Here is an 11,931-nt window from a genome sequence, read left to right on the forward strand (position 1 = left end):
ACACATGCACAACTCCAGCCACCTCTGGATGCCTCCAGCCTGTCTAGCCATCCAAACAAGAGGAGTAAAACACAAAGCCACCGAGAGGACATCTTTTCAGAAGCACATGGTCAGTGGGAGCTGGGCACCTGCATCTAATTTGGAGTCTTGAAAGGACATTTGCAAAAATACATAGCAGGCAGGGAGGCAGCTATGGGAGATGCCTTCCCATTGGAGAGGCTTAGCCATCTAGATGGCCAACAGTGGTGAGATCCAGGCATCCAAACAAGAGCAGCTGGACTTGCAAACGAGAAAAAGCAGAAGAGAGAATGATGCAGACACTTGAGAGAGGTCAGGCGAAACCAACTCCCACTGATTAAGGGAAGAGGAGATGAAGACAGCAGAAACACAGCAGAAAGACCCTAGAAAGTAGATAACCTGGAACAGTCCTGTCCTTCCAGTTTTTGACATCAGCATCAATGAGCTCTACAGCACCTGCTTGCTCTGCCCACTCTCCTGAAAATACACGAGGACATGGTCCTCAACATCACAAGCTCACCTACAGGTCCCTGCCCAGACGGCTGCTCCCTATCACCTCACTGCTGCTCAACTCAGCCTGTCCTACTTGCACCCAAGGCCACAGACACGTGCTCTACCAGCGGGGAGGGAGGAGGCTGGCACCGTATTCCCACTGTAAGGACACACTCACGTTAAATGCACACGCTTCCATAACACCACTGCTGCCAGAGACCGGCCTGCCAAACACAATGCCACGGCGAGCCCCCGCTGCATCCGAGATGCTCTCCCCAAATCAGACCCTGGTGCAACGACCCTGCCATTTTCCCGTCTTCCCCAAATTCCAGCCTTACTTTCCACTCTTGCTGTCACTCTTCCCTCTCTCCTTAATGGGTGACAGAGCGCTTGATCCAAGTTTCCTCTTCCTGGGCCTTCCAGGGCCTCTTCTCGCCAAGCTTCTACTTTTCTCGTCATGCTTTTCCCTTTAAAAAAACCACACGCTTCACTGTTAACCAAGGCAACAAAAAAAAAATTTAAAAAAAGAGGCAAAGGAAGGAAAAAAAAAAAAGGCAAAAAATCAAATTTTGCAACCAAAAAAGCAAAACAAACAGGGGAAAAAAAGAAAGCAAATAAATCCAAAAAAGGAAAAGAGGAAAAAAAATAAAAGAAAGCAAGCAAGAACGGGAGCCAACCCAGAACCTTCGCCTGTCACCAAACTGCTAAACTGAGCTGCTGAAGCCAAGGTTGTCTCTAGCACAGTCTCCCAGCTGCATTCACCAGTGATCAGGTTGTCGTGTCACATAGCCTAGGAGTGTGTTGTGCAAAGCTCTGGCGGGCCGTACCAGGAGGAGAGGAGAAGAGACAGGGAGGGATGGAGGGGTGTTTCCTCTCCTGGACTGAGAGGCAGTGAAAGTGCCCAGCTGGAATAAAAAAGACCGAGTGAGAAGCCTGCAACTTACTCCGAGTCCCTGCGACGCTGCAGCTTCACCAGCTCCCGCTGCTTCTCCTTGTACCGCCGCTGCAGCTCCGCCAGCCTCATCCTGTAGTCCAGCTCCATCGCGTCCATGTTCTCAATGGCCGATTTGATGGAGTACATCTAGGGTGGGGAGGCAAGAGGAGGTGAGAAGTTCAGGACATGACCAGGTTCCCACCTAGACTGGGGTGGTGCACACTGGAGTACCCTTGCAATGGCCAAGATCTGCAGCCTGGCAGGGAAGCCCTCCATGTGGGCCTCACCACAGAGCACCCTCACCCACAACAAGCACAGCCCCAAAGTGGTTATCTGAGCAAAACCCACCAAGGAAAAATGTTCTGTGGCTTATACATGGGATGATATCAGCTCTGAGGGAGAACAGCCCAGGGAAAGAACCCGCAGGATAAAACACAACCATGGAGTCTCTTTTCCCTTATTTATAAAGATCAAACTATTCCATCTTGGAACACTCACTTTGCAAGGTACAAAATAATTTGTCAGTCTCTCCCATGGCGAAGAGTCAGTAAAGAAAAAACACAGAAAAACCCTCCTGCCACTATCTTTATTTATCCCCCCCCCACGCCAAAGCAGTAACACAGGAGTTCCTGCTGGCTTTGTATTACAAACACTGCTTCTAGGGCTGCCGAGGGTCCTGCTGAGATCAATGGTGTTGATTCACAAACGAGGGAGGAAGTTAAATTGCACCACACTGACTCCTGCACGACTCCAAACGCGACGCGAGGGAAGCGTCGGCTCGCTTTGCTGAATGCACAAGTGCAGCACAAGCCGGGTGGCAAACTGTGGCTGGAAGAGCAAGCTGTGGTGATGGAGGAGGCCCTGTGGCTTTTCAGGCTCAGTCACACCAAGAGCTACTTACGGGTTCATCTTTCTTCTGCATCCAGCTGTACTTTTTGTTGGGATTCAACTCTCGAGGCAGCCGGATGGTTTTCAGACTTTCCATGAAGGGGGTGGAAAGTACTTCCATGAGCATGTGGGTGCTGGCAGCCAGCAAACTCTCCAGCGTTGGCCGGACGGGGAAACTCTCTGGACCTGCTGAGGGCAGAAAAAAAAAAAAGCTATAGAGGTTCACCTTCCAAGATTGCTCTTCCAGCAGGCACAAGGAGAGGCTGATGTTCCTTTCTTGACCATGGCAGCTCAAGAAACGTCCCAGCCACCCTTGGGCCTCACTTGAAATCTCCTGTTGTACCCAGCCATGGTGCAACTGGCAGTTCCCATCACGTCTCTCCTCAGGAAGTTACTGGAAGGTGAGATCTTTTCAGGACCTGCCAAGCTCTTGGAAAGCATCATCTGGAGCTACTGGGGCCTCTTGTGCCAAACCCCAACAGTCTGTAGACTCAGTGCCTGCCAGAAGGGTGTTACCCTGGCAGCTCTCGGCAAGTGGGGCTCCGTTTCCGCTACACATACCACAAACTGTCTAGACATGGCGAGAGCCTTTGGAAGGGGAGAGCAGTACAAAAGCCACACGTAGCTCAGCCTACTGCAACAAAAACCCTGTCCCAAGCCCATCCCAAGTACCAGCTGCTCCTGCAATTCCAGGCAGTGCTCTCCTTGTTGCCTGGCTGAGGCTGCAAGAGATGCCACCTGTGTCTGTAAAGAGAGCGCAGGACCCAACTTGGCCAGACCACGCACTCACAACTTACTCTGCATTTCTTGCTTCCTTTTCTCCAGCTCCATCTCTGCAATTTCACTCAGCAAAGTGATCCCTTGCAGGAAGGAGTGCTCCAAAGCCTGGTCAGGTAACACCTCCACCTTCATCTGGGACGGAGTGACACTGGTGGTAGTCAACAAGGAACAAGCCTGAGGCATCTCTGTGGCAGCCACCAAAGCGTTCATCCCAGCCAGTGGGTCGCCCGGCTTGATGTCCAGAGCTGGGATTTGGCAAGAGATTGCTTCTTCCGTGTAGGAAGGGATCTCTGTTCCCTGGTCCCCCTCCTCAGGGGGCAGACTGGGAAACTCCCTCCCCTGGGGCACATCAGCGCTCTGCAGATCCATGGCTACAGAGGCCTCCTCCCGCTGGGGCGTCAAGTCCATCTCAGGCGGCTCATTCTCCGTGTGCATGAGCGAACCGTCGTAGTCCATGTGCACTGAGCAGGTTTCTGCTCCACTCCCAGTCTCTGCCTGAGCTTCTGCTTCTGCAGGGCAGGCCACAACCTGGTAAGGAGGTGGGCAGCTCTGGAGGTCTTCCCGGTCCTGCTCCATAGCACCCAGGGCTTCACCTTGATGCAACAGGAGGTTGCAATTGTCCACATTCTGCACTGGGACGGCTGCAGAGGTGGTGATGTTCAGAGTCCCCATGTCCTGCTCACAGATGCTTTCTTGGCTTTCTTCCATCTGCACCTCTGATTTCACCCTCTCTTCCAAGGACTCCTCTTCTGTTGCTGCTTGGATGGGCTCTAGCATTTTGGACGGAGACAGGTGGATGGGCTTGACCTCTGGGGAAAGCTCCATGTGCTCAGAGCCTTCAGCAGGCAGGGGGACATCAGGAGCCAGGCCATCTGCATCAGATGCTGCAGCGGGCTGGAGGAGGTAGGGATAGTGTCTTCCAAAGGGGGGAGGCAGGGATTGGAATGAATATCCCGGGGGAATCTCTGCAAGACATCAAAAGGGACAGGCTGTGTAATGGCTGGGGCTCCCAAGCACCTGTCTCACTAAGCCAGAGAGATGGGTTCCCTTCATCTCTTGTCTCTTCCTATTCTCAAGCACTGGCTGCTTTGGGCACCTCTCTGCTGGCCAAGTTGCCACAGGCATCAGCACCCCAGAGGTCCCTTCTGCACCTTTCCAGCACTCTCCTGCAACTGGAGAGAGATGTGCCTCTTGTATCCTTCTCCCACTGAGACTTCAGCCCTGGAGGAACCAACCCAGGCTCAACCCAAGGGAAGAAGGCAGGCTACAGCCCCAGGTGCTCCTACAACCCAGGCACTGATCTCAGTCTATCACACCACCCCTGGTCCTTGCCTCTACCCTGCCTTTTAGAGGAGCTATGTGATCTTCTCTGGGGGAAGGGATGGAAGCAGGAAAGAGCCAAGGAGAAAAAGGGAGGCAGGCACAAACACAACGGGAATCTGCCAAAGCAGGGCTCTCTTACCTGGGAACAAGGCCTGATATGGACCAGCAGCCTCTTTTTCCAGCTCCAGGTCTTTCTTCTCCACAGTCTCGGGCACCTCTTCCTTTGGAGGGATGGCAGAGGCAGGGGGTGGAGAGGCAGGGGGTGGGCTTGAAGGATGGGAGCTGGGGGTGGCGGGGTAGGAGTAGGCTGGCTGCGAAGGTGGCTCCTCCATCTTTTGGATCACCTCAGCTTTGAGCACAGACACGGGTGAGGCCCTGGGAGAGAGGGGAGGTGGACTCACAGCCTTGCTGTAGGACGTGGAGGCGCTGGGAGACAGCACGGGTGGTTTTCGGTGCACCAGTCCCGGGGCAGAGGAGGAAAGGCCTGATTTGGCACTGTCCAGGCTCCGTTTTGTCACCTTCTCTTCCATATCTGCACGCTGCTCATTCGCCTTCAACCTCTCCTGCGACAAGAACAGAGCAAAACTCCACATGACATCTCTACCTGCTGCTGGAAAGCACAGACCTACCACCAAATGAGACCAAAACATGGTCTCACCAAATATGGGCTGGAATAAAACATGTGTTCCTCCGTGTAACACCATTTGAAGGCCAATCTGATGGATGGTGACACTGATCTGTGATAGTTTTCTTGACAAATTCCTAGCTCCAGGAGTCGTGTGAAGGGTATCTCAACTTTCACTTGCAACCAAAGCAAACACCATTTCTATTTCTAAGTCTCCAGCCTTGCAAGCACACATGTAAAATGAACACTGAAAACCAGACGATCACTATAAAAATTAAACAGCTGTAAAACACCCAAATGAAAGCTCACGACTTCCAAAATCATTTGGTGAATGGGAGCTGGCTCCAGGGGACCCAGTGTGACTGCTGCCAGTACAGCAGCTCCTTCTCTGAGCCACTCAGGACGTTTGTTTGGAGGTGACCACGGATGAAACCACACAACTAAACAGAGAGATCCCTGAGGAAGGAATCAAGGTCACGCTGCTGCTGGGCAGCTCTCCTGACAACACTGCTCAACAGCTCTACACCAAACCCTCCAAACCCCACCCCAACCACACAGGATGCACTGAATGCCTCATATCCCAGAGACGAGGGCAGGATCACTCAATGCATCCACACCCTTGAGATACACTTGCAACACAAACACAGCCACTTTTTTTTTTCCCCCAGACACTCCAACTTCAGGCTCATTTCACATCCAAGCAAGAAGCTCCTCAAAACATACCACAAGCTGGGCGCTCCTCTGTAGCTCCATGGCGTGGGCTGCTTGCTGCTGCAGGATGTACAGCTCGTGCTGCCGTAGCAGCTGCTGATGGGAGAGGAGCTGGAGCTGGTGAGCGTGCTGGAGGGAGCTCCTGGTCGGGGGGTACATGGCAGGCCACAGTGGGGGTGCCCGGTCCATCAGCTCCGCTGGGGAATGAGCAGAGATGCCATCAGGGAGGCAGGAGGATGAGTATGGCTGGAGGATTCAGGATTGCTCAGGGCAAGTGTCTCTACCCCAATCCCAGGGTGTGGGGGATACCAAATACTGTGCTATGCAGAAATGCAAACAGAAATGCAGAGAGGAAAGGGTTCTGTCTTCCCCTCAGCAGCCCCACTCGCACCACCCCATGGATCCTGGGGCTGTCTGACTTGCTTTGCTCTCTACACACCCTTGGTTTGACTGTCCCTGGCCGAGCCCACAAGTAGTTTCCCCTGACCAAGGGCCCAAAGTCTACAGGGTCCTGCAGCGGATGAGGAGCCTCTGCTGAAGATGACAGATTTCCATCTCCAAAACACACATAACAAGAGGTCAGCTCATGGCCACCCTAGAGCTGTGGCTGCTGGTCCCCATGGGTACATATGCTCCTCTCTAGTCCTCTCCAAAGCCCAATTCCTCCACAGCTGTCAGACCATGGTCCTCAGGGACACGCTCACACACTTACCAAAGTGTGGCAAGTGCTCACTGGGGATCACAACAAGCTGCCCCGACTGCGGGTCTCTGGCAAACTGGTAGGCAGAAGGGAGAGCTCCCCCCATGGCAGGGGGGAAGCCTGGAGTCATGCCCTGGTGCAGGGAAGGGTGACCAAGTCCTGGAAGAAGAAACACCATAGTCACAACTCAGGCGATGCAGGCAGCTTCTACCCACGTGAGAAGTCATCCACCATTTGATTGCTCCAAAACACCTCCTTCCCTTTCCCCGGTGATCGGACAGCAGCCTCGCCAGGCGCTCAGCAACACCTCTCCCTGGATTACATCAGTGTGAACATCCCAGGGACACTCTGCTCCCTCTCCCAGGTCACTCACCATAGGGATGGCCGGCCAGCCACATGGAGGGGCTCCCCGTCCTGGGGAGCCAAGGGTGGGCTGCCAAGTGCGAAGCTGGGTCTGCAGACCAGCGCCCAGAGCCTGTCAAGGCTGGGCCTCCTGTCACCATGAGGTTGGAGTTCAAACCGTTCGTGGCGCAGCCGGAGGGGTGTATCCGGGCAAAATCTGCCAGCTCCTTGCTCTCTCTGGTCATGGGGGAGGCAAGAGAGAGAGTGAGAGAGGGTGGGAGTGCTGCGGGTTATTGTGCTGCAGGAGCCCAGGGGGATGGACAAGTCTGCAGAACAAGCATGTTTGCAAACCAGGGTCAGACACTCAAGGACTGCTCTGATGGAAGTGGTTAACATCACACCCAGAATAAAACATCTCGTCTCTCCATCCCTTTGGAGCAGGCACGGATTTGCAGCAGCCTGTTAGGATTGTTCTGCTGCAGACTGAGGATCTGCCCATAACCCCACGGTACCCCACTCAGCGCTCCTCTCCACACCAGTGAGGCTGGTGCCAGCAACTTCACCACGATGGATGCAACCCTGTCCCTCCAGATAAGCTGTCCCCAAGCATGGCTTGTGGCACTGCAAATGACACCATCCCACTCTGACCCGCACCTGAGCAGTTTCTCCTGATCCCGCTCCAAGCGCCCTGCCAGGAGGTGGCTGTCCCGGTGGCGGCTCCTCTCATCCCCGCAATCATCTTCTGAGCGTCCATGTCCTAAGAGACAATCCAGCACCATCAGACATCAGAAAGAACCTGGGGAAAGCTGTCCCCTCTCCTCTGGGCATGGACAGGCAGTACCCTAGAAGCCAGCACACCTAAATGTCACTGTCCCCAAGACTGCATCAGGTTCAAGTCCTACAAGAACAGGACAACGTTGTCTATGTGATCAAGATATTCTCACTAAGGCAGTTCCTGGTAGCACTCAGGTGCATGTGGTTTGAGGTTCATGTCTTCAACCATCAAAGGACCCACCCACCAGGACAGGACAGCCACCAGCCTGGGAGCAGCAGGACCAACAGGACCATTTTTGCTGAAGGACAGTGGCAGGTTTCCCATCTGAGAAGGAGACGAGGCCCAGCTAAACCCCTGCATCAAACCACACAGTCCTGCTCAGCACATCTTGCAGGGGGAGGATTTTATCTCTGCACCTTCTGAAGCACCTTCTGCTCTTGTAAAACCAGTTTGGGAGCACTAGGTATACTCTGAAGCCCTGTCCTTCTGCAACAGGCAGAACCAATGCTATGGACCCCCACAAACCCAGCGTGCTCCGCTCTGTAATTCATCCTGTCAGCAGGCATCTGCATACCCCCCGCCGAGCCATGCAACAAGAAATGCTCTGGTGAGGCAGGGACACATATGGCAGATGAGGGCAAGAGTCCAAAAAGTGGGGCTGGATGTTTGGCTCAAAAAACTACTCATCCAGAATCAGAAGAGCTCTTGCAAATACAGCCTGGCAAGGTAGCAGCTGTGTCTGCGAGAGGTTAGGAGGTACCTTCACAAGAACAAACTGCAGCTCCTCACTGGCCCTGCCAAGAGCAGGTATTGGGGCCACCCTTCCCTTATTTTATCCAAGGTTTTCAACCCAGCTGCCTGATTTTAGCCTTGCTTTTACCTAGTTTTTTCCCTAACTTCTTTCTTGCACATGCATTTTTTCACCAGTTCCCTATTGTCCCTGTCCACGTTATGCTTCTGTGCTATGACCCTCTCCTAAATCCCAGCCCTGCTTGCAGCAAGCTGCCGGCTGGTCTAATGGGGCAGGAGGAAGGTGTTTGCTTCTCCCCTCAGCTCTCAGTGCTCCCTGCCAGCACATCCCCTGCCCGGGCGATGCTCTGCACCCCGCAGGGCTCAGCGCCGCAGCTCGGCCTCGCACGGCTGCACCCTGGCTCCCAGCAGCCCGTCCCAGGGTCCTTGCTCTCCCATCTGGATAAGGTTTGGCACACAGGAAAGTATCTCGGAACATCAAGTCTATTCTGCTGACAGGCAGTCTTTTCAAGGAGAGCTCCGCTGTGTATTCCCACAAACCTGGGCAGCCCGTGGTTTTTTTTGCTGTCAAGTTTCCAATTCCCTCAGCTTTTACTGTCAGAAGGAATCCAGGAACAAGACAACATCTCTCCCAGCTCCTCTCCCCAAGGCTCCTTTCCATGGGCTTCAGGCAGAAAGCAAAGATGCTTTAAAACCTGGCACACACCTCTCCTTCCCGAAGGACTTTCCAGGGTCACCACATTTCCCTCGCAGCCTGCCAGGACGTGGTGTGCAGTGGCTGTCCCCAGCCAGCCCCTCCTCGACTCGCTGAACGACGCCCTGTGCAGCCTCTGTTCCTCAATTTTACTACTTGGCCTCCATGGCACGAAGCACCAGGGCTTGTGAAACCCTCCAGAACCCCAGCATCCCTCCCTGCCTCTCCACCAGCATCCCTGCTCACACACAAACCCCTTTCCACCCCTTAGCCCATGTTTTCCCCCCTTAAATTCCCTTTTCCTATTTATTTTCCCCAACTGCCTCTTCGTTGTCAGCAATATGGAGCAAACCCTTGGTTAACACGCAGCCTCCCTCCTTTCCTTGGCACAAGGTGAGTTGACCCCCCCCGTCTCCACCAGCCTTTGATTAGAAACATATTTATTTTGCTATTTTACCTCCGTTCCTCCCTCTCCCATCTACGTTACTCGCACTCTGTTATTTATAGATGGGTTTATCATATTTTTCTCATCTCCCAGCCAAACACAGACTTTCTTATTCGTCCCATTCCCGCCTAGCTTTCACTCCACCGACAGGACGGTCCCTTTTCTGTACAGACCGCTGATTGTCCAGACAGTGAATGATCATTTTGTCTCTATATATGAACATGACGCACGGACCGCATAGAAAAATTCAATCAGTTATGCAGAGAGGAAAGGCTTAGGTCTGTTTCCTTGACAACCAATGCCCGGCACTAAATACTTGCATTTTACTTGCCAAATACTACAGATTAGCCAACTAAAGCCTGCTTTCTCCTTCTTAAAAGGTCTGAAACATTCAAGCACCGTCCACTCAGCGCAAGCAAGCTAATGTTATTAGACGAATATCTCCTGGCACACAAAGAGGGGGGGCAGGATTTGGGGGGGTTGAGAGGAGGAGAAAAGCAGTCTTGTTTTCTGTCTGAAAGCCAAGTGAATCACTTAGCAACGAGGCCGGAGGCCTGCCAGAATCCAACCCTTGTTTGCAGCCTTTTAGTTCGGCTCAGTAAATTACATTTAAGGCAAGCTGGGAGGGTCTGGGATGATTGAACGGCTGAACAAACAGCTCCCTGTGCTGCCCACGAGGTCCTCGCTCGGCTCCCGCTCAGCTGTGGGGAGGACAACGGGAGGCGATGGGAATGGGGTGGATGAGAGGGGAGAAACTGCCGCTCAACACTGGGGTTTGGGAGAGTGGGGAAAAGGCAGAAAAATGGGAAAAGCAAAGGTTAAAAATGGAAACCCAACCACTGCTTCCCGGCCACTCGCTTTGGCATGGCTCCTTGGCACACCAGAGCCCAGCTTGCCCCATGCTGGGCAGTCCCCAAGTGTCATCTTGCTACACAAGCCAAGCAGAGCACCAGAACACTCACCAGAGCCACCCCCCCCCCGTGCCAGCACCACGGCTTAAATCAGAACCATGAGACTAAAACACCAGCACAAAGGTGGATGGGGATTAAGGGCTTTCTCCCTTCGCTAACAGGGATCAAACACGTGGAGAAGGGTTGTCCTTGGAGGTAGACAGAGGGGACAGCACAGGGGAAAGGGGACTCCCTCTTGCATGGGGTGTTCTGCTCCCTGTTGTGGTCTACAACATGTCCTTGGCTGGGATGAGGAGGCAAGAGAGCTGAGGATGCCAAACTCGGCTCATGCCACACAGCCTGCACTGCACAGCTGCTCTCCCCAGGGAACAGATCCCACAGGGAAGAACCAAGACAGGTCTGAGGAACCTACCTTTGATACTGCTGAGAGACAGGGAGCGATCCCGGTCCACCAAGCTGGGCCCCAGCTTGCTGCTGCTGCTGCTGCTGTTGTCCTTCTGCCGGGCCACGGCCACGGCGATGCCAACGGGCAAGTGCCTCACCTCCACCTCGCCCTGGGAGCCGATGCTCTCGCGGCCAAAGGATTTGGCACTCTCAGGTCTCTCAGGGTCCCTCTTCAGCTGCTTGGCTGGCTGCTGCGACAGCAGCTGCTGCACTTTGGAGGCACCCAGCTGCGAAGAGTCCAATTTCATGTTGCCCAAGCCACCGAAGGGGCTTTTCTTGCCGCAGCTCTGCCGGGATGTGGTCTCCTTGGCAAAGCTGCCGCTGTACTTGATCAGGCTCTGCATGGCTGACCCTTCGCCATGGGAGGCAGGGTGCAGGACATCCGCGGCACCTCGTGAGCCCACCACCGAGGACCGCGGCAGTCAAGGTAGACCTTCTTGGCTTCCTCCTCTGCCCGAGTGACGTGGTTGTGTTGCGCAGCCAGCACCGCCATCTGCGTGGTGGCAAAGTTGCCCATCTCAAAGGGCTTCCACTTCTGCTCAGGTGGTTTCAGCTGACCATGGTCCAGGTGCTGTCGGGAGGAGTCCAAAGTGCTGTAGACCTTCGCTGCTTCTTTGGAGCTGGATCGCTGGAAGCGGTCCCGCTCACAGGGGCGATGTTCTGCCTCCGGACTCGGCTTCAGCAAGTCCTTGGAGGCCAGGAACTCCCTGCTCTCCGGAGAGCCCAACCCTGGCCGGTTGAGGAAGGGCTCCGAAGTGACCTGTCTCTTCAGCGCCATGGAGTTTGCCCTGATCACTGAGCCCTTCTCCCTCAGAGCCTCCATCCTTTTGGCATCGCTGTGGCAAGAAAAGTCCTGGGACAAGAGTGTGCGGGAGGTGTCCGCAAGGCATCGCTCCGTGGGTGACTGCAGCACCCCCACCTTGCCGAGGTCCTTGTCCTTCACCTTGTTGTCACGGGCCTGCGAGGCGATTTGGATGGGCCCGCTCCTCTCGTCGTAGGCTTCGACCGAAGGCACAAAGGTGGGGGCAATGACTTTGTGCTCCCTCCCCAGCTCCTTGGCCGGTGGGAAGATGGTGTACATGCTGGAATGGACGGGCGG

At 54.3% G+C, this 11,931-nt stretch overlaps 1 protein-coding gene across 1 annotated transcript in view; it reads right to left on the bottom strand.

Annotated features, from left to right (window-relative positions):
• Positions 1-11,931, bottom strand: part of LOC104525133 (trinucleotide repeat-containing gene 18 protein-like) — a gene marked incomplete at its 5' end in the record, with an annotated part of 18,531 nt that overhangs the window by 5,382 nt on the left and 1,218 nt on the right. Inside the window, 11 exon segments of the mRNA XM_010168204.1 lie at positions 849-977; positions 1,455-1,591; positions 2,346-2,521; positions 3,130-4,077; positions 4,575-4,998; positions 5,784-5,968; positions 6,484-6,630; positions 6,845-7,050; positions 7,468-7,570; positions 10,801-11,253; positions 11,256-11,931. The exon segment at positions 11,256-11,931 is cut by the window's right edge and continues 13 nt beyond it. Of these exon segments, the coding sequence (XP_010166506.1) occupies positions 849-977; positions 1,455-1,591; positions 2,346-2,521; positions 3,130-4,077; positions 4,575-4,998; positions 5,784-5,968; positions 6,484-6,630; positions 6,845-7,050; positions 7,468-7,570; positions 10,801-11,253; positions 11,256-11,931 (3,584 nt within the window).

Source organism: Antrostomus carolinensis, unplaced genomic scaffold, assembly GCF_000700745.2.
Source record: "Antrostomus carolinensis isolate BGI_N321 unplaced genomic scaffold, ASM70074v2 scaffold28725, whole genome shotgun sequence".
NCBI classification, from domain to species: Eukaryota; Metazoa; Chordata; class Aves; order Caprimulgiformes; family Caprimulgidae; genus Antrostomus; species Antrostomus carolinensis.